Below are 22,762 nucleotides of genomic sequence, written 5' to 3' on the forward strand. Positions count from 1 at the left end.
ACCTTGCCCAGAAAGTGCTTCCTGTACATCTTGGTGGTGGAGTTACTCTCCAGCTTGTGTGTGGTGGGGGACAGAGGCTGGATCTGGTCTGGCTCAGCACTGTCACCAAGCTCATGGTTGTTGCCCTCGATCCAGTAACCCCCAAACTGAGGCAGCAGAATCAGTGGGAACCCACTCTTTCTCCCCAACACCTGGTTCACAACACAGAGTAGAAGACACAAGAGGTTGGAGGGTAATTTTTCCCCCCAAGAAATGTGATAGTGATTTTCAATGAATACTGAAATATCAACCATGAAGCACAAATTGCCAACATCCATGTTACTGGTGAAATGACTGCATTGAAGTTGAGTCTCTGTGTGTACCTCATGGACACTGGGGTAAGGAATGTAGTCCTCTTCAGTCTGCAAAGACAACAATACAGACACATCAATTATTCATCTGTCTCAGTAAGAGTCAGTGGTGCTCTACAACTGATTTAATTGATGCTACTGATTTAAAGTGATGCTTTTATTACCATGGAATCCAGCCAAAGTGCCTGTCTGTTTAACGCATAAACAGACAATCATGCTGCATGGTTGATGTTTATATTACTCTGTAACAATAATTGTATTCTAACCTTGTTAGTCTATACATTAGTTGGTAGGGAGGGCTGCTGGATTCGAGCATACCCACTGGGCACAGACGTCAATTCAACGTTGGTTCAACGTAATTCAATTGAATTGACGTGGAAACGACGTTGATTCAACCAGTTTGTGCCCAGTATGTGCCCACTGAGTGAATACAATTCGACAGTCAGTAGTCAGATACAGAGAGATATGAGGAGTAGTGACACCACGGGTGTATTGTGAGAGAGAGAGAGGTCAGGAGACCCAGCGAGAGCGTACTTTGAGTGGGGGAGGAAAGGTGTATCGCTGCTCCTCCATTCTGTTGCCCTGAGGGAGAAACACACACACAGAGAGAGAGAGAGAGAGAGAGAAGAAGAAGATAATTGTCACACGCTAGTTACACATGACAGATTATGTTACATTCCAAACCCAGGTCATCGGAGGTCTGGAGATGTTCATCATCATTACTGATTCACAGCCGTGTCGTACGTCTTATCTGACAGATTAGTTACATTTGAATTCACAGTTTTAGAGGAAGTAACAAAGTACAGGGAGGACTAATCATATTATCAACAGACAAAGAGGTTACAAAGCCATCCATATGTTTATACAGATAGCAGAAGAGAAAAGGGATGCAGAGTGGGGAGTTGGAGAGAGATGGGTAGGGAGATGCACAACAGAGCAGCCAGTTAACAGCTATCTGGACAGAAAGGCATGGAAGCAGTAATAACACCTTTGGGGCTGTGTCACACAGGGTAAAGGGCTGTGAGTCTGTCTGATATGATGGAGCAGATAGTTGCTGCTGTGAGTTTGATGCGTTGATATGTGATCTGTTATTGAGGAGAAGCGGAATCCCTGGGGCATCTGATATACAAACCGACGAGGAATCTTCTGGTCAAAGAAATTGTTTTATACATAACTATGTCAACATACATACAGAATAAAAACACAAGCCCATTTATAATATCCCCAAGCCCAAAAATGATGTATATGTTTATGAATAATAATCCTTCAGAAATACATTAGAAATAGAGAAGTAATACAATCTCCATACAGACTTTGTATTACAGCTCTTAAAATAACGTCATATGTTTCTTTATATGACACTGTAATAAAAATGTACGTTCAGACAGTGTAAAAAGCACACCCTGTTCACCAATGTACTGTATCAAACACGGTCTTGCCTTATGATAAGTAGTAAACTGCTGTAATATTAACCTGTATTCCTCTAGTTTGTGCATGGAGGCTGGCTACAGTTTTCAAAGGCCAGGGGACAGGGGGTTATTAGAGGCTCTCTGAAGTTAGGTAATTAGCTGAGGGTCTGGGAATAAGCATCAGGAGAGGGGCTGTCCAGAGTCAGGCACACTGCTCGTGTCCAGACATCTCCTCTCCAACACTGTCTGTCCCAGCTCTGCTAAACTCCAGTACAGAGCACAGGTAAGACAAGCCGTTGTTACAGGAGAGCAGAGCCAGAAAAGCAGAGTTTACAGTAAAAGAGACTAAATCACTGGTTAGTGTACATTGCCTAGCTTAGAAACATGAGTTAATAAAGGAACAGCAAGAGATCCAGAATACATTACCTGCATCTTCTCAATCATTTCAAATAAATCTGTGGTCTGTAGAGAGGAGAATGAGATGAAGTGGAAATGAAACTCGATTCAGTATTCTATCAGCGTTAGCGTGGGATGTGTTCCCATTGTACTACAAACTGAGTCTTAGGACTGACTGTGTGAACTTTCTACTATAAAACGTTATTTCATAGAACCATCACATAATGAATTTGTTACACATTAGTTCTCCATGGCATTGCACATCTGGCCCTGCGGAAACACACACTCATTGTTTTCTTCCCCTCAGAAGTGAGATGAATCTTTCAGTGGAATAATCCTTTTAAAAAAAGACTGTTTACATCTCCGAGAGCAACAGATACATAAATCACCAGTGTGATAAACATAAACTGATACAGTATATTGAAGGGCCTGGCGTGTGAGCCTGAATGGAGATACACGTCCCATCTCACAGAGAGTCTTGTCTGAGCCACAGCTCTCTTCCCTTTGATGATACTGTTTAAGATAATGTTGCATGACAATAGCAACAACAAAATGATAGTATGTCAGCATGTCTGAGTCTCTTTGGGTTGTAAATCTATATGCTAGGAGATGGTCTGCATCATGCTCAGTCTAGGCAGGTTGCCAGCACACGATTCATCAACATCAAGATGGAAAATGCTGTATCTTCCATGCAGCATCAAGTACGATGCAGTGACATGTTATGTAGGACTATAACGTCCTAAAGGCATTTTGGCATCGTCCATTTCAGAGTTTCAACACTTTACTGGACTTTTTAACAGATTCCATCTGTGTGAACTAATCCGCCCCTCCCTGGTTGAAGTGGACCCTGTTTCATAGTCAACACACCAAAGTAAAGAATGCTTCAACATGTAATATTATTCCCTCACCCTTTCACATGCTGAGAAGTTGATTAGGGTTGGTACTCAGTATCTTAACAGACCTCAGTCTGGATAACACAAAAGTATGAGAATTCCGGCCTCAAAAGATGTCAGAATCCAAAAGGCACACTCACTCAATGTTGACATGACCAAACAATTTGTGTACAGTACTATACGATCTGAGTGTCCAGAGTGAGTATGAGTCCTCCGCCATATGCAAACAGTACAAACTAGTACAAACCCTAAAGATAAATATTACTGTCCTGGAAAACACACTGTTGAAAATGATGACACTGTCAAAACATTATGGTCAGCTGAAATATTCAGACACACATGACATCCTCATTGTCTACATACAGAACAGTCAACTGTCAGAAACACAACTGGTATATGTATACATTATAGGATTTTTAAAGGCACAAAGACATTTACAGTATATTGCCTTTACCACTAAATGAACAAGGAACAATCAACATGGTAGTATTCCATAATACTGACCGGGATTTGAACCTGCTTAGCCTCCTGTCTAGTGGCTACTGTGACATTTAAGATACTTTTGAGCTGCGAAGCAAGAACGTCAACCAAAATCTCTCTCAGCTCGTGACATTCCCGTCACTAATGTGATTTGAAAAGTGTATGTACATATTATGTCAATTGTCATTTCAACCCGATAACTCTCTTCGGTGAGAATAAGCCCTTTATTCTTACTCTAGTCCTAATACTTCAGACAATCAAAAGAAGAGATCTCTGTCAGAGGTGTGACTAATCTACCCAAGTACTTACTTCGCTGTGTCTCCTCCACGGTCCCACTGTCACAAGTGGAGCATTGAGATGAATCTGACTTTTAGACATTTTCAAAGTAGACTATTTTTCCAAGGAAAAATCCTGCAGCCGAAAAATGATTCAGAGTCCCTGGTTTGTGAGTTCAACTGTTACGTTCAAGTGTCCAAGATTAGAAGAACACATTGCCTGATGCGTCTTTGTCCAGCCCCAGAGACATGCCTGTATTTCACTGTGGTACTGCAGAGTTCCTCACCCACAGCACAGTGACTCCCCAAACGACTACAGCCATGACCAAGAGTCACAGAGGAGGCAGAGGTGGTGACAGACTCAAGGAATCCTCAACTGCATGTTTGTATAATGAGTATGTCCGCAGGTGTGTGTGTCGTAGGTTGTTCAGCGATCCTCAGTTAAAAATGGTGTCTTTTTACGCTATCTTTGTCTCTCTGTCACTATCTAGGAAGTAGAAAGGGAGGTAATGCATTCCCGAAAGAGCACTGTGTGTAAAACACTCCTCCTCTCTCTCTGTGTGTGTCTGGCAGATGGCCAGAGGTGGAGCATGGTCCTACTCCTCAGGCCGTGATGTACTTTACAGCTCAGACAAGTCCCTGCAGCACCCGCCTACCCACACTGGAGCTAGGGTAGTTGTGGGCGCTGCTTCACTTTATAGAGACAATGTTTTGGGCTCATATAGCTAGGAATAACTTTATTGTAATACAATTGTAGGCGTACATCAACTGCCATCATTTCAATGAAATTCTTTTCACTTTTTTGGGCTGCTCATTATTGCAAAGCTGGATCAAAGAGAAAGGGAATAGAATTGAGAAATAATACTATAAGATCTCATCCCACATATGGTATATTTCCACTAAGGACTTACCCCAGTATTTTACCCAAATGGCTCAGACTTTTGTGTTTCCACCTCCACGGCCTGGCTCCAGTATCTCTCTGGGCCATGACCTCAGTGGACCTGCCCTCCAAGGCCCTGGACACTGGTACTTTTCAGCTGTCATTTACATAACAATGGCTAACCGGGTACATGGGTTAACACCTCCCACCACAAAAAACTATCTTGATGATGCAGAGGTTGTTGATACTGCTCTTTACAAGTCCTCGGTATCAGCCCAGTTTCCTAAAAATAATACTAGAGCTGATATTAACATAATGACTGGTGACACACTGATGCTATACTGGAAAACACCCAATAGTGTAACACAGGAAGCAGAGCAATACCAGCCAGCCGGTCTGAGAGGTGGCCCACAGGGAACACCACGTCACTTCAACGTGGATAATTGGGTCATATTTGGTTGAGACATTGATCAATGAGATTACAACCTATATTCAGCCACTCAAAAAGACAGCCAAAAGTTAGCTGAATGTTCAGTGTGTTATCACTATGTTTTCAACCATCTGAAAGCACAATAAAATTCCAATTGAAAAACAATGTCTGATTTTTTACATTGAATTGTCACCCAAATGCCTCACTGTGCTTTCAACCATTGAAAAGCACAGCAAAGTTCAAATGGTAATATAATGTTAGATATTTAGCTTATTTATATTTGACTGAAGAATGTGCTATCCACTGTACTTCAATCAGTTTGTGCCTAGTGGGGGAGGAGTGAACAGCAGTGTGGAATCTGCCTGGCTCAGCCTCAGTTATAATGCCCTGTATGCAGGCCTAGTGCAGGTGTCAGAGCTGGGAACTCTCCTTAGAAAAGACCAATAGGCCTATCATTAGTATAAGGAGCAATAACTCCTCTCTCTACCAGACCTGTTTGTCAGCTGCTACTCAACTCCACCCACCCATCGTCTGTCTTTCTGAGCTACTCGTTAAAACTTTGGAGAGAAGTATCTCTATCTGTGCATACAGTACATCAGCTGGGTCCAGACTCCTGAACACTACATAATACACTACATAATACAATACATAATAAAATACATACTACAATATATAATAAAATACACTATACAATACATAATAAACTACATAATACCACACATGATAAAATACATAATACAATACATAATGAACTACACATAATACAATGCATAATACAATACAAAATATATGCAAATAATCATCATGCTGTAAAGGGTTCTTTTATAATTTTTCTTAATCTGATTTTATTGCTAGTTTGAGTTACTTGGGGTGGCAGAGAGTTGAACAGACAGTTCAGTACCTTTAACCCTTCAACAAGTCACACAAAGACCAATAGTGATGCAGTCAATCTCTCCTCAACTTTGAGCCAGCTTTGAGATTGACATGCATACCACTGACATCTGCCCTTTGTGTAAATCTAAGTGCAATACGTGCTACTCTGGTCTGCACCAACTACAATTTTCCTGTCCTTCTTTGCCGCACGTGACCACACAACTAGGCAGTAGTCCAGGTGTGACAAAACTAGGTCCTACACGACCTGTCTGGTGGATTAGATGTCAAGAAAGTAGAGCAATGCCTCATCATGGACAGACCTCTTCCCATTTTAGCAACCATTGAGTCTATATGTTCTGACTGTGATAGCTTGCTATTTAGGGTTACACAGAGCAGTTTAGTCTCCTCAACTTGCTCAATCGTCACAGTAAATCAGTAATACATTCAGTAATACATCTAGATGAGGTTTAGTTTTTGAGATATTTAGCACCTGCCTATTGCTGTTTAACCGTTCAAAAACTGACTGGAGCTCTATGTTAAGAGTGTCAGTTATTTATTTTACTGTCGTAGCTGTAGTATGTACTGTACAGTTGAGTCATCAGCGTACACAGACACACAGGATTTATTCAAGGTCAGTGGAAGGTCATTAGTAAAAAACAGAAAACAATGATGGCCCAAGCCGGCGGCCCTGCGGTACATGGACTCAACCGAATGCTTCCATTAAAGACAATCCTCTGTGTTCTATTAGATAGGTAGGATGTAAGTCCATGACACCGAAGATTTTTCAGCAATAGGTTATGATCAATGATATCAAAAGCTGCACTGAAATCTAACAAAACATCTCCCACAATCTTCTGATTATCAGTTTCTTTCAGCCAATCATCAGTGTCCTTGCCGAGCATGTTGAGTGCCCTTCCTTATAAGTACACTGAAAGTCTGTTGTTAATTCGTTTTCTGTAAAATAACATTGTATTTGGTCAAACACATTTCTCCCGAAAGTTTGCTAAGCACCGGTAACAGGCTGATTGGTCAGCTGTTTGTACCACTAAAGAGTGCTTTGCTATTGTTGGGCAGCGGAACGACCTTTGCCTCCCTCCAGGCCTGAGGGCACACACCGTCTTGTAAGCTTAAATTGAAGATGTGGCAAACAGGAGTAGCAATGTATTCCGCTACCAACTTCAGCAATGTACCATCCAGGTTGTCGGTACCAGGTGGCTTGTCCTTGTTAATAGATCACCTCTTCCACACCAACTTTGCGGAACTCAAAACTACAGTGTGTGTCTTTCATTATTTGGTCCGTTATGCATGAATAGGCGTTTGTTAATCTTAATCTGTTTGCTAATCTTGTCGACAAAATAGTTATTAAAATGGTTGGCAAACCAAAGGGTTTTGTTATGAACAAACCATCTGCCTATATGAAGGATGGGGCTGAGCTAGCTTTTTTGCCCAGAATTTCATTTAAGTTACTCCAGAGCTTTTTACTATCATTCCTTATAAATCATTTATCTTTGTACCATAGTATAGTTTCTTCTTCTTTTTGTTTAGTTTTGTACAATTTACTGTATGTTTGTCCAATCTGCTGTGTTGTCAGAATTATTTGCTATTCCCTTTGCCTCATCCCTCTTTAGCCATAGAGATTTTGGACTAGTACATCAAGTCATAGGGCTGACATCCATAGATCTAACCATGGGGATTTGGCCGTTCTAACAGTCAGTTTCTTGATGGGCGCATGCCTATCAGTAAGCGGCAAATAAGCAATTTCATAAATGCTTCAAGTGCAGCGTCAGGTTGTTCCTCATTACACACATCCCACCAACAAATCTTTTTCACATCTCAAATCAAATCAAATGTTATTTGTCACATACACATGGTTAGCAGATGTCAATGCGAGTGTAGCGAAATGCTTGTGCTTCTAGTTCCGACAATGCAGTAATAACCAACGAGTAATCTCACCTAACAATTCCTCAACAACTACCTTATACACACAAGTGTAAAGGGATGAAGAATATGTATATAAAAATATATGAATGAGTGATGGAACATAACGGCATAGACAAGATGCGGTAGATGGTATAGAGTACAGTATATACATATGAGATGAGTAATGTAGGGTATGTAAACATTATATTAAGTGGCATTGTTTAAAGTGGCTAGTGATACATTTTTACATCAATTTTTCCCATTATTAAAGTGGCTGGAGTTGAGTCAGTATGTTGGCAGCAGCCACTCAATGTTATTGGTGGCTGTTTAACAGTTTGATGGCCTTGAGATATAAGCTGTTTTTCAGTCTCTCGGTCCCTGCTTTGATGCACCTGTACTGACCTCGCCTTCTGGGTGATAGCGGGGTGAACAGGCAGTGGTTTGGGTGTTTGTTGTCCTTGATCATCTTTATGGCCTTCCTGTGACATTGGGTGGTGTAGGTGTCCTGGAGGGCAGGTAGTTTGCCCCCGGTGATGCGTTGTGCAGACCTCATCACTACCCTCTGGAGAGCCTTACGGTTCTGGGCGGAGCAGTTGCCATACCAGGCGGTGATACAGCCCGACATGATGCTCTCAATTGTGCATCTGTAAAAGTTTGTGAGGGCTTTTGGTGACAAGCCGAATTTCTTCAGCCTCCTGAGGTTGAAGAGGCGCCGCTGCGCCTTCTTCACCATGCTGTCTGTGTGGGTGGACCAATTCAGTTTGTCCGTGAAGTGTACGCCGAGGAACTTAAAACTTACTACCCTCTCCACTACTGTCCCGTTGATGTGGATAGGGGGGTGCTCCCTCTGCTGTTTCCTGAAGTCCACGATAATCTCCTTTGTTTTGTTGACGTTCAGTGTGAGGTTATTTTCCTGACACCACACTCCGAGGGCCCTCACCTCCTCCCTGTAGGCCGTCTCGTCGTTGTTGGTAATCAAGCCTACCACTGTAGTGTTGTCTGCAAACTTGATGATTGAGTTGGAGGCGTGCATGGCCATGCAGTCGTGGGTGAACAGGGAGTACAGGAGAGGGCTCAGAACGCACCCTTGTGAGGCCCCAGTGTTGAAGATCAGCGGGCTGGAGGTGTTGTTACCTACCCTCACCACTTGGGGGTGGCCCGTCAGGAAGTCCAGTACCCAGTTGCACAGGGCGGAGTCGAGACCCAGGGTCTCGAGCTTGATGATGAGTTTGGAAGGTACTATGGTGTTAAATGCTGAGTTGTAGTCGATGAACAGCATTCTCACATAGGTATTCCTCTTGTCCAGATGGGTTAGGGCAGTGTGCAGTGTGGATGCGATTGTGTCGTCTGTGGACGTATTGGGGCAGTAAGCAAATTGGAGTGGGTCTAGGGTGTAAGGTATGGTGGAGGTGATATGGTCCTTGACTAGTCTCTCCATAGTCTCTCCATGATGACGGAAGTGAGTGCTACGGGGCGGTAGTCATTTAGCTCAGTTACCTTAGCTTTCTTGGGAACAGGAACAATGGTGGCCCTCTTGAAGCATGTGGGAACAGCAGACTGGGATAAGGATTGATTGAATGTGTCCGTAAACACACCAGCCAGCTGGTCTGTGCATGCTCTGAGGACGCCGTCTGGGCCTGCTGCCTTGCGAGGGTTAACACGTTTAAATGTTTTACTCACCTCGGCTGCAGTGAAGGAGAGTCCAAAGGTTTTGGTAGCGGGCCGTGTCAGTGGCACTGTATTGTCCTCTAAGCGAGCAAAGAAGTTGTTTAGCAAGATATCCTGGTCCGCGACAGGGCTGGTTTTCTTTTTGTAATCTGTGATTGACTGTAGACCCTGCCACATACCTCTTGTGTCTGAGCCGTTGTATTGCGACTCTATTTTTTCTCTATACTGACGCTTAGCTTGTTTGATTGCCTTGTGGAGGGAATAGCTACACTGTTTGTATTCAGTCATGTTTCCGGTCACCTTGCCCTGGTTAAAAGCAGTGGTTCGCGCTTTCAGTTTCGCGCGAATGCTGCCATCAATCCATGGTTTCTGGTTTGGGAATGTTTTAATAGTTGCTGTGGGTACGACATCGCTGATGCACTTGCTAATAAACTCGCTCACCGAATCAGCGTATTCGTCAATGTTGTTGTTTGACGCAATGCGGAACATATCCCAATCCACATGATCGAAGCAATCTTGAAGCGTGGAATCAGATTGGTCGGACCAGCGTTGAACAGACCTAATCGCGGGACCTTCCTGTTTTAGTCTCTGTCTATAGGCTGGGAGCAACAAAATGGAGTCGTGGTCAGCTTTTCCAAAAGGAGGGCGGGGGAGGGCCTTATATGCGTCGTGGAAGTTAAAATAAATAACAATGATCCAGGGTTTTACCAGCCCTGGTAGCACAATCAATATGCTGATATAATTTAGGGAGTCTTGTTTTCAGATTACCCTTGTTAAAATCCCCAGCTACAATGAATGCAGCCTCAGGATATGTGGTTTCCAGTTTACATAGAGTCAAATAAAGTTCATTCAGGGCCGTCGATGTGTCTGCTTGGGGGGGGGGGGGGGGGGATATATGGGGCTGTGATTATAATCGAAGAGAATTCTCTTGGTAGATAATACGTTCGACATTTGATTGTGAGGAATCCTAAGTCAGGTGAACAGAAGGACTTGAGTTCCCGTATGTTGTTATGATCACACCACATCTTGTTAATCACAAGGCATACCCCCTGCCCCTCTTCTTACCAGAAAGATGCTTGTTTCTCCCGGCGCGATGTGTGAAGAAACCAGCTGGCTGTACCGACTCCGATAGCGTGTCTCGAGTGAGCCATGTTTCCATGAAGCAAAGAACCTTACAGTCTCTTATGTCTCTGGAATACTACCCGTGCTCAGATTTCATCAACCTTGTTGTCAAGAGACTGGACATTGGCGAGTAATATGCTAGGGAGTGGTGCGCGGTGTTCCCGTCTCCGGAGCCTGACCAGAAGACCGCCTCGTTTTCCCCTTTTACGGCATCGTTGTTTAGGGTCGCCGACTGGGATCCGATCCATTGTCCTGGGTGGGGGGCAAAACACAGGATCCGCTTCGGGAAAGTCGTATTCCTGGTCGTAATGATGGTGAGTTGACGTTGCTCTTATATCCATTAGTTCCTCCTGACTGTATGTAATAAAACCTAAGATTACCTGGGGTAACAATGCTTGTTTGACATAGGAGATTACCTGGGGTACCTGACAAACCTCTTGTATGGTCGCTTATATAGAATTTTAAGTCCAGTCTTTGGAACTTTTTTCTAGATATGGTTATTACATTATAATCACTACATCTGACGGGTGTGGATAATGCTTTAGACTAGCCGCATTAGCAAAGATGTGGTCAATACACGTGGATGATTTAGTTCCTATTCTTTTTGAAAATATCCTGGTAGGTTGACTGATAACCTGAACCAGATTGCTGGAATCGGTTACAGCTTGAAGCTTCTTTTTGAGTGGACAGCTTGATGACAAGCAGTTAATATTTAGGTCACCCAGAAAATATACCTATCTGTTGATTTACATACATTATCGAGCATTTCACACATATAGTTCAAATAGTGACTTTAAGCACTTGCTGGTCTATAGCAACTTCATACGAGAATAGATGAACCTGTAGCCATATTACTTCTATATCATCTGACATGAGATCCTCTGCAGCCTAACAGGAATATGACTCTGGGCATATATAGCAACATCTCCTCCATTTGCATTTCTATCTTTCCTGTAAATGCTATAACCATGTAGAGATACTACTGCATCATCAAAGGAATGATCTAAGTGTGTTTCAGAGATTAAAAGAAAATGAATGTTTTCTGATGTTGGTAAGTTGTCAATTTCATGAGCCTTGTTTCTCAGAATACATACATTATGCAAATATGGGCTGTTTTAATAATTTTCTGGGTTGCTTGTTTGTTTTTAGTACTATTCTGAGAGGCTGATCCAAGGTAGACATGTCAGTGACATTTACATTTGAGCCAATGGTACTGAGTGGTCTGCCCGCAGAGGCTTCTTCCTAAAGCAGACCGTTTCAGTGGAAACAGTGGACATTCTATGGGCATATGATTATTGCTGACAATACCCTCGGAACTCAAAGTTAAAGGAACATAGATTGGGTTACTTACATGGATTTCACTTCTCTTTCTCTGGGATAAAATACAATTTCCATGTCCTCTGAGCTTATTATGACAGGGGTGACTGTGCTTGCATGACTGTTCCTGGTCTGTGAAATTATGAAATTGACAGTAGAACTGAAATAATTACAGTAGAACTGCCAGTCGCTACAATGGCATGTTACACCATGTTTATCACCTTTGGTCAAAGTCAAGTGAAACAATGTGTACCTCCATGAAGTCAGAGCAACAATGTGTACCTCCATGAAGTCAGAGCAACAATGTGTACCTCCATGAAGTCAGAGCAACAATGTGTACCTCCATGAAGCCAGAGCAACAATCTGTACCTCCATGAAGTCAGAGCAACAATGTGTACCTCCATGAAGTCAGAGCAACAATGTATACCTCCATGAAGTCAGAGCAACAATGTGTACCTCCGTGAAGTCAGAGCAACAATGTGTACCTCCGTGAAGTCAGAGCAACAATGTGTACCTCCGTGAAGTCAGAGCAACAATGTGTACCTCCATGAAGTCAGAGCAACAATGTGTACCTCCATGAAGTCAGAGCAACAATGTATACCTCCATGAAGTCAGAGCAACAATGTGTACCTCCATGAAGTCAGAGCAACAATGTATACCTCCATGAAGTCAGAGCAACAATCTGTACCTCCATGAAGTCAGAGCAACAATGTATACCTCCATGAAGTCAGAGCAACAATCTGTACCTCCATGAAGTCAGAGCAACAATCTGTACCTCCATGAAGTCAGAGCAACAATGTATACCTCCATGAAGTCAGAGCAACAATGTGTACCTCCATGAAGTCAGAGCAACAATGTGTACCTCCATGAAGTCAGAGCAACAATGTGTACCTCCATGAAGTCAGAGCAACAATGTATACCTCCATGAAGTCAGAGCAACAATGTGTACCTCCATGAAGTCAGAGCAACAATGTGTACCTCCATGAAGTCAGAGCAACAATCTGTACCTCCATGAAGTCAGAGCAACAATCTGTACCTCCATAAAGTCAGAGCAACAATGTATACCTCCATGAAGTCAGAGCAACAATGTGTACCTCCATGAAGTCAGAGCAACAATGTGTACCTCCATGAAGTCAGAGCAACAATGTATACCTCCATGAAGTCAGAGCAACAATGTGTACCTCCATGAAGTCAGAGCAACAATGTGTACCTCCATGAAGTCAGAGCAACAATCTGTACCTCCATGAAGTCAGAGCAACAATGTGTACCTCCATGAAGTCAGAGCAACAATGTGTACCTCCATGAAGTCAGAGCAACAATGTGTACCTCCGTGAAGTCAGAGCAACAATGTGTACCTCCGTGAAGTCAGAGCAACAATGTGTACCTCCGTGAAGTCAGAGCAACAATGTGTACCTCCATGAAGTCAGAGCAACAATGTGTACCTCCATGAAGTCAGAGCAACAATGTATACCTCCATGAAGTCAGAGCAACAATGTGTACCTCCATGAAGTCAGAGCAACAATGTATACCTCCATGAAGTCAGAGCAACAATCTGTACCTCCATGAAGTCAGAGCAACAATCTGTACCTCCATGAAGTCAGAGCAACAATGTATACCTCCATGAAGTCAGAGCAACAATGTGTACCTCCATGAAGTCAGAGCAACAATGTGTACCTCCATGAAGTCAGAGCAACAATGTGTACCTCCATGAAGTCAGAGCAACAATGTATACCTCCATGAAGTCAGAGCAACAATGTGTACCTCCATGAAGTCAGAGCAACAATGTGTACCTCCATGAAGTCAGAGCAACAATCTGTACCTCCATGAAGTCAGATCAACAATCTGTACCTCCATAAAGTCAGAGCAACAATGTGTACCTCCATGAAGTCAGAGCAACAATGTGTACCTCCATGAAGTCAGAGCAACAATGTGTACCTCCATGAAGTCAGAGCAACAATGTATACCTCCATGAAGTCAGAGCAACAATGTGTACCTCCATGAAGTCAGAGCAACAATGTGTACCTCCATGAAGTCAGAGCAACAATCTGTACCTCCATGAAGTCAGAGCAACAATCTGTACCTCCATAAAGTCAGAGCAACAATGTGTACCTCCATGAAGTCAGAGCAACAATGTGTACCTCCATGAAGTCAGAGCAACAATCTGTACCTCCATGAAGTCAGAGCAACAATGTGTACCTCCATGAAGTCAGAGCAACAATGTGTACCTCCATGAAGTCAGAGCAACAATGTGTACCTCCATGAAGTCAGAGCAACAATGTATACCTCCATGAAGTCAGAGCAACAATGTGTACCTCCATGAAGTCAGAGCAACAATGTGTACCTCCATGAAGTCAGAGCAACAATGTGTACCTCCATGAAGTCAGAGCAACAATGTGTACCTCCATGAAGTCAGAGCAACAATGTGTACCTCCATGAAGTCATAGCAACAATGTGCTAATATACAGTAATTCCAGAGCGGAGATATTTAGAAGAGAAAGCAGCAGGTCATATTTAATCTAATCTCTATGGTTGGGAAAAAAAAGTCTGATTTATTTTATTCAGTTAAAGTTGGTAGGAGTCATGTGCCATGTGACGCAGTCTCTGACCGACCTTGGCGCTGTGTGTGTGTGTGTGTGTGTGTGTGTGTGTGTGTGTGTGTGTGTGTGTGTGTGTGTGTGTGTGTGTGTGTGTGTATGTGTGCACATAAGAATGACTGCCCTTTGCAGAGAGCTCTGACCCTCACAGTACCCACACAGTACCCCTCATTCCAACAACTATCAATAAGCACAACCTACGATTTCTCAGCAATGCCTTAAAATAATATTTCAGAGATGGACAGAATATGAATGTTTTCTGATGTTAGTAAGTTGTCAATTTCATGAGCCTTTTCTCAGAATACATACAGTATGTTAATATGGGCTGTTTTTAATCCTTTTTTGGGTTGCTTGTTTGTCTTTAGTACTATTCTGAGAGGTTGATCTAAGGTAGACATGTCAGGGATTTTGGCAATGAGGATACCATGCTAGTTCGCATTGGCTAGGGAAACTGCTTCCTTCATACTGGACACAGAGACATAAAAACGGTATCCACAAGCTCATCTGACTGTGGGGAAGTAGATAAAGGGCCTCATTGCCAAAATCCTGAAGTATTCCTTTAACACACGGCCTTCTCATTGTAATGCTACAGATGACTGTAATGGTCCAATCCTTCACAGATGGTGTTAATTAGGGATTGGCCTGATTTCACCACAATGCTCACTGACTCTTGATCTGGTAAACCGTCCACGACTCCCTCTCTACATCCTGCTTCTCACACCGTCTATCCATTCCCTCCTCAAGATTCCATCCTTCTACTCTTGGTCTGCTACTTAGGTCTAATGTCGGGAAGGCCTACTCAAAGAACTATGCATAGGTGTTGGCTGGATTATCAAGGGAAGTGAATGATTCAAGTTAAATAACCCAATCTAAATAACCCAATCTCAGAACACTGTCTTGATCTGTTTCTCATTCTAACCATTACATTCTGTTCAGCCAGTCAAGTGTAAGTCCTTCCTTTCTAAGTGTAGGGAATCCTCTTAAACATCACAGACATCATCAAGATTGTATCATCTGAATCACCAAGCTCAGATACCTTTAATCTAATACCTCCCAAAATATCTGAGACAGATTACTTAGCCTTTCAGTTCAGATGTAAGACCTGTCAAAAGGTATATATTATTTGAAATGGATAATTTAGAAATGGGTGTTGAAGTACTATTGCCACAATTTGAATTGTGAATGAATTTAGAGTTAGGTTGCCAAGTCACTGTAAGCCATAAGCAGTATAGTAGTACATTAGTAAGGTAGGTGACACATTGTGGTTTTGGGACAGGGTCATTTTACCTTCAGAATTAATATTATTCAGACAGGCTTTAGGGTAGAGAATAGAGACACACAGGACCGACATTATGAGTACAGTCTCATGTTACACAGGGTCAGTACAGACAGAACAGGACAGATATGGTGAGTACAGACAGATAGAACTGGCAGAACAGACAGGGTGAGTACAGACAGACAGAACAGACAGGGTGAGTACGGTCTCAGGTTACACAGGGCCAGTACAGACAGAACAGAACAGACATGATGAGTACAGACAAACACAGCAGACAGGGTGAGTACAGACAGACAGAACAGACAGGGTGAGTACAGACAGACATAACAGACAGGGTGAGTAGAGACAGACAGAAATGACAGAACAGACAGGGTGAGTACAGACAGACAGAACTGACAGAACAGACAGGATGAGTACAGACAGACTGAAATGACAGAACAGACAGGGTGAGTACAGACAGACAGAAATGACAGAACAGACAGGGTGAGTACAGACATACTGAAATGACAGAACAGACAGGGTGAGTACAGACAGACAGGAATGACAGAACAGACAGGGTGAGTACAGACAGACAGAACAGACTAGGTGAGTACAGGCAGACAGAACAGACTAGGTGAGTACAGGCAGACAGAAATGACATAACAGACAATGTGAGTACAGACAGACAATGTGAGTACAGACATACTGGAATGACAGAACAGACAGGGTGAGTACAGACAGACAAGGTGAGTACAGATAGAACAGACAGGGTGAGTACAGACAGACAATGTGAGTACAGACAGAACAGACAGGGTGAGTACAGACAGACATAACAGACTAGGTGAGTACAGACAGACATAAATGACATAACAGACAATGTGAGTACAGACAGACAATGTGAGTACAGACATACTGAAATGACAGAACAGACAGGGTGAGTACAGACAGACAAGGTGAGTACAGACAGAACAGACAGGGTGAGTACAGACAGACAGAAATGACAGAACAGACAGGGTGAGTACAGACAGACAGAATAGACAGGGTGAGTACAGACAGACAGAACAGACAGGGTGAGTACAGACAGACTGAAATGACAGAACAGACAGGGTGAGTACAGACAGACAAGGTGAGTACAGACAGAACAGACAGGGTGAGTACAGACAGACAGAACAGATAGGGTGAGTACAGACAGACAGAAATGACAGAACAGACAGGGTGAGTACAGACAGACAGAACAGACAGGGTGAGTACAGACAGACAGAACAGACATGGTGAGTACAGACAGGCATAACTGACAGAACAGACATGGTGAGTACAGACACAGAGAACATAGGGTAAGTGAGTGTAGGTTATGCTGGGGGGTGTAAGCTGAGGACGGGTGTCCACAGCACACAAATCCAAACCTCTCCATCCATCCACTCCCCTCCCACCCCACCCTCCCCTCCCCTCCTACCTTGAGGAACGGTGGAGCGGTGTACGGGAGAGGGGACAACAGGGGCTGGAACAGCGGTGGATCTAGTGTGGTAGAGATCCGCGGGTCACCCCCATTTTGTTTCCTACAAACACAGAAAACACACAGAGAGAAACATGAATATCAGACAGATCAGAATAAGTCCCTCATATCACATTGAGGTCATGAGGGGAGAGAAGGGGAATAAACAATGTGGCTGAATGCCTCAGGGTTCTAGGGTTCGAATCCCTTACAACTGCAACACAACACAATACACAGCTATTTAGGAAACACTGGCTGCAGCGTGGTGCCCATTCTGGGAAGCATCACAATGGCCTATGGTGTAAACAGTAAACTGAGGTTGAAGAGCAGTATGAAGAGACTGAGTAATCCAATATCATTCTAACTCCTCATCTCTGCTCTGACTTCCTTCCTCTATTGTTCTGGCAGTAGGGTATTATTAGATAATAGATATGATGACTCAGTGACCGGAGGAAAATATATTGTATTACATTTCAGGCTAAATAAGGTTTCTGGGGATATGAGAGTTGAGCTAAAGGGTGACTTTCAATATCTTGTAGAAACCAATACAAATACTGGACGAGCTTGAGACTCGAGAATATGTTACAGTCAACATTTCTGGTGAATACAGGAAATGTATTGCCATTTCTCCCTGATTTTGAATCACACTGTGTCCAGATGAAGATCAAGTTTTAACTTGATTTGTCCCAGAGAGCAATTGGTTTTGCAGCAAAGGAGCATAAAACACCACATTAAACATACAAAATCCCCATGGAACACAATGCCACAGTTATAGTGAATACCATGATATTGCTAGTACATCATGTCATAGGGCTGACATCCATCAATATGCATACACTGTATATACAAAAGCATGTGGACACCCCTTCAAATGAGTGAATTCTGCTATTTCAGCCAGACCCGTTGCTGACAATCAACCAATCAAATGTATTTATAAAACCCTTCTTACATCAGCTGATATCTCAAAGTGCTGTACAGAAACCCAGCTTAAAACCCCAAACAGCAAGCAATGCAGGTGTAGAAGCACGGTGGCTAGGAAAAACGCCCTAGAAAGACCAGAACCTAGGAAGAAACCTAGAGAGGAACCAGGCTATGAGGGGTGGCCAGTCCTCTTCTGGCTGTGCCGGGTGGAGATTATAAGAGAACATGGCAGGTGTAAATTAAGATTTTAAAAAATTGTGAATTAATATAGTGGTTAGTAGAGCTATGGGTTGTTGGTTGGTGAGGCTGAATAAAGCAGATCGCTGTCAGATTCGTTTTAAAAAGGTATACGGAGCAGGCTGTATGAGTCATAGATTATAGTATGTGTTTAAACATATACATGATGGTAAAGTCATCATCACATTTGCTGTGTCTGACTGTCTGACTGACTGACTGAGCTGAGCTGAGTGGTTGATATAGCAGCTCTCGTCATCTTACTGAAAGAGAGACTCTCCTGATTGACAGTCTCTTGATGAAGCTGAAACCAGTGTGTCTTTAGTGGAATTCAATGAGGCCATGCAGGCAGCTCCAGTATGTCTCATGAGAGATCAAGACAGAACTTCAGCTGCCCAACACAGCTAATTAGACCTGACACAAACACTGTGTATGGAGTGCACACACACACACACACACACACACATCCAGACACACACATGCACGCACACACACTGTGGATGGACAGTGCTGGAGTACACACACACACCCAGACACACACCCACACACACACATGCATGCACACACACTGTGGATGAACAGTGCTGGAGTACACATACACCCAGACACACACATGCACACACACACACTGTGGATGGACAGTGCTGGAGTACACACACACCCAGACACACACACAGTGGATGGACAGTGCTGGAGTACACACACACACAGACACACACATGCACACACACACTGTGGATGGACAGTGCTGGAGTACACACACACCCAGACACACACACAGTGGATGGACAGTGCTGGAATACACACACACCCAGACACACACATGCACACACACACACACAGTGGATGGACAGTGCTGGAGTACACACACACCCAGACACACACATGCACACACACAGTGTGGATGGACAGTGCTGGAGTACACACACACCCAGACACACACATGCACACACACACACAGTGTGGATGGACAGTGCTGGAGTACACACACACCCAGACACACACATGCACACACACAGTGTGGATGGACAGTGCTGGAGTACACACACACCAGCCAGCAGACTAACTCCCTAAGGAGGAGGTGGTCCTGGTGGTTGTGGGATGTATTTCATTTAGATGTGTAATTTAGAGAGAGAAGATCTGTCAGAAGTTTGGAAAGAGATTAGCGACTTGAGTGAGTGATTGCAAGTGTGCATAGTTCTAATATAGATGACTCATTCTTCCCCAATGACATGAATCAGGAGAGAGGAAACACACTGTACCATGCACCACACACCACGCACAAACTGTCAGAGCACATAAATAACAACGATATCACATCAGAGCAGTAGGGGACCCTCTCTCCTCTCTCCTTACTAGGGCCATGACCATACCAGTATCATGAAACTCCTTAGTATCGTGGCAAGGAAACAAAAAACAAAGCAGATTTCACCTAATTAGGAAAACAGCCCTAATGTTGGAAACAAACATCATTATGTTCTCATCCAGAGTCCCGCCCGCCCACCCGCCCGCCAGCCCGTCCGCCCGCCCAAAGCCCGCCAGCCCGCCCGCCTGCCTGCCTGCCTGCCTGCCTCTACGTAAAACTCCTACATATCAGTTTGCAGGAAGCACAAAGCTGCCACTGCTTCACCCCCCCACCACCACCACCACAACACAGATTACATAACAAATCCAACCTATATATAATGCTACAGAATGAAATCATAGGGTCATAAAGTAAAAGCCGTAGATACTATCAGAACAAACATGATGAAACAGAAATAAGAGCAAAGTAAGTTACTCACTCTGTGTCAGCTGTGAGCAGTGTTGCTCCTGGATAAATTGATCAGAGATCAGTTAAAAAGCAGATGGCTAGGACTCTCTCTCTCTCAACTCTCTGCCTCTGCCTGTCACACACCTGCTCTCTCACGCACTCCCTTTCTCTTTATTTCTCTCTCTCAATGCTCTTAGCTCTCTTCTCCTTTCTCCCTCCCTCTCTGACACGGTGCCCCTCCCCGCCCATACTGGGACTGGGAGAAAGAAATAAAAGAGAGAGAGAAGGGAGAGAGTGAAGCCTGCCGCTCTGCTCTGAGTTTTCTAGAGGTTTGTTCTCTTCTCCTCTGAATACACCTCACCTTAATTAAACAACGTGCCTCACTAGCTAGGACCGGTTGCTCCGGCAACCAAATCAGATGAGTCTCCCCAGACAACGGGACAGACGCATGCAAAAACACAGACAAGCACACACACACAGGCATCCACGCACTCATGCACCTAACCCCAACCAACAACACACCTACACCCACCCACCCACACACACACTGAATAGTGTACTTCGTATATTGAGTGTGTGTTTCTATAGTTATTCTTCCAGTAAGAGAGAATACTAGAGGAGACATACTCTGCCTTGCAGTACCACAGTTTGGAGTGAGAGGCTACAAGCAGAAGAGCTTTTAATTACTAAAATGATCAGCGATTGCACTCCTGCAATAAAAAGGAAAGCTTATATTTAGTCTATTACTGGAACATGTTGAATGTCAGTTTCTTTTGAAGTCCTTCCGCTCCCACCAGTCCTAATGTCCCTGGCGATGTTCTCTTCTCCTAAAGCATGTTTGTTTGTCCCCTCAGGTACGTAGGAACACTAATGCACTGTCTGACCTGTCTGCCAGTGAGTGCACTGACCTTTCTATTCGTCCCATAGTTTGAGTCAAGGACCAAGTGGACCTGCTTTCACTAAATTGTGTGCCTTGAAGCACAGTCATGCAGGAGTAGGATTCATCCTACTAGTAGTGTTTGGTATGCTAGGAGAGATAAATTATTATAGTCTTTAAAATTGTGTATTGTGGTAATCATTACAAAAAGTAATCCTCACAGTTTTAATTCCCAATGCCAGAATAAAAGTGAACAAAAGATTTACTGTCCATTCAGCATGAACAGCTCAATGCCCAGGTTATTCAATTGGAGTTGGGAGGACTCTCGCTGTTTCTCTCTTTACCTCGACTCTCTTATTCTCTGACCGCTAACCTCACCTACTGTACCAACATGGTCTCTACATCATTCAAGGCCTTCACACTCTGATGGAAGATCACAAGGTGCCATCATAATATTCCCCAGCATTGCATTCTGGGATGACGCAATTTAAGTTTGGAGCGAGTTGTTCAACTCGTCTGTGAGCTATTTTATCCTAACTTATAGGCTATTTTATATTTTACTTACTTGAGTGTATCGACCGACGGCCTGTACAGGTCCGAACTGATGCACTTGTTTTTTTGTTTGTTTTTGTAGCCTATTTGAGCTATTCATGGAACACACCGCCTTACTGGACTTTAAGCTATAGGGCTGCTAACTGTGGCTAGACTGCTTTGTTCTTTAGCATTATGGCTACCGGCGGCTATCCAATGGATATCAATGGCCAACCATTGAGTGTCTAATGCTACCACTGTGAGATGTTCACTAACCAGAAGGACAGACAGCATACGGAACAGGGGTGTGTGGAAAATGTGCCTTTGGTGTGACCGGATGCTGGATGATAACGGGCTGCAGAGGGGCATTCCCCAGCTAACCTGAACAATAAGGAGACTCTCATTGGTGAGTTCACCAATGTAGCTGTAGCCCAGGCTAAACACATCTCATCGCTGAACATCTCTCTCGCCCAAGGTGGTGGAGAGTTGGTCAAAGTCAATCTGGCCCACTTCTCAGAACAGGTGGCTCAATTGACTCCACTTCACCAAAAATACTCGGCAGAGGTGGTTAGGTGAAAGGGCCCGAGGGAGCCTTTCCTGCCTTGGAGGAGTCGCTCCGCCTGGTAAAACGTTTTGCACCGCTGGAACGGGACTGTCAGGCCCCAGGACTCTCCTCTGGTCCTGGAGACCCCGATGCCAGGCAGGTAATCGCCAACATCAAACAACAGGGCGACAACATCCCTCTTAGGGCTGACCCTGTTTATTTGACTGGTCGATTGTTTGGTCAATACAACCGAGATTGTTTTAGTCAAACAGTTGCAAAAAAAAGTGGACTATTCATTGAGGATTCCATGGTCCAAGAAGAAGGGGAGTGTGGCTAAGATGCACAAAGGCACATCTCTTTCCTGCCATTTCGTTCGCATTCATTGTTTCATAACTTCATTGTGTGAATTGTTTGCCCTTTGATTGTTAGTGTCTATCAATTCCACATGACATATGTCACCAGTAACGGCCAACATTTACGGTTAATTCCCATCATTTCTAATCTACAATGCTCGTTTGGTTACAGAAATTTCTGTTAATGCCTTCAAT

The 22,762-nt window shown here is 43.7% G+C and overlaps 1 protein-coding gene across 8 annotated transcripts in view; it reads right to left on the minus strand.

The window, feature by feature from the left end:
• Positions 1-22,762, minus strand: part of LOC115132321 (rap1 GTPase-activating protein 1-like) — a 55,617-nt gene that overhangs the window by 17,987 nt on the left and 14,868 nt on the right. The window contains exons 1-6 of one of the 8 annotated variants that reach the window (XM_029664865.2): positions 20,294-20,536; positions 17,316-17,418; positions 2,186-2,221; positions 885-932; positions 363-401; positions 3-191 (exon numbers count right to left, since the gene is read on the minus strand). In XM_029664865.2, coding sequence (XP_029520725.1) covers positions 3-191; positions 363-401; positions 885-932; positions 2,186-2,203 — 294 coding nt within the window. In that variant the 5' untranslated portion in view covers positions 2,204-2,221; positions 17,316-17,418; positions 20,294-20,536. Of the gene's footprint in view, positions 1-2; positions 192-362; positions 402-884; positions 933-2,185; positions 2,222-3,837; positions 4,361-17,315; positions 17,419-20,293; positions 20,537-22,762 lie in introns of those variants that run through there. The other 7 variants (XM_065020798.1, XM_065020797.1, XM_065020795.1 and 4 more) reach the window with 7 other exon arrangements.

The sequence above is a fragment of the Oncorhynchus nerka genome, linkage group LG7, assembly GCF_034236695.1.
Source record: "Oncorhynchus nerka isolate Pitt River linkage group LG7, Oner_Uvic_2.0, whole genome shotgun sequence".
NCBI classification, from domain to species: Eukaryota; Metazoa; Chordata; class Actinopteri; order Salmoniformes; family Salmonidae; genus Oncorhynchus; species Oncorhynchus nerka.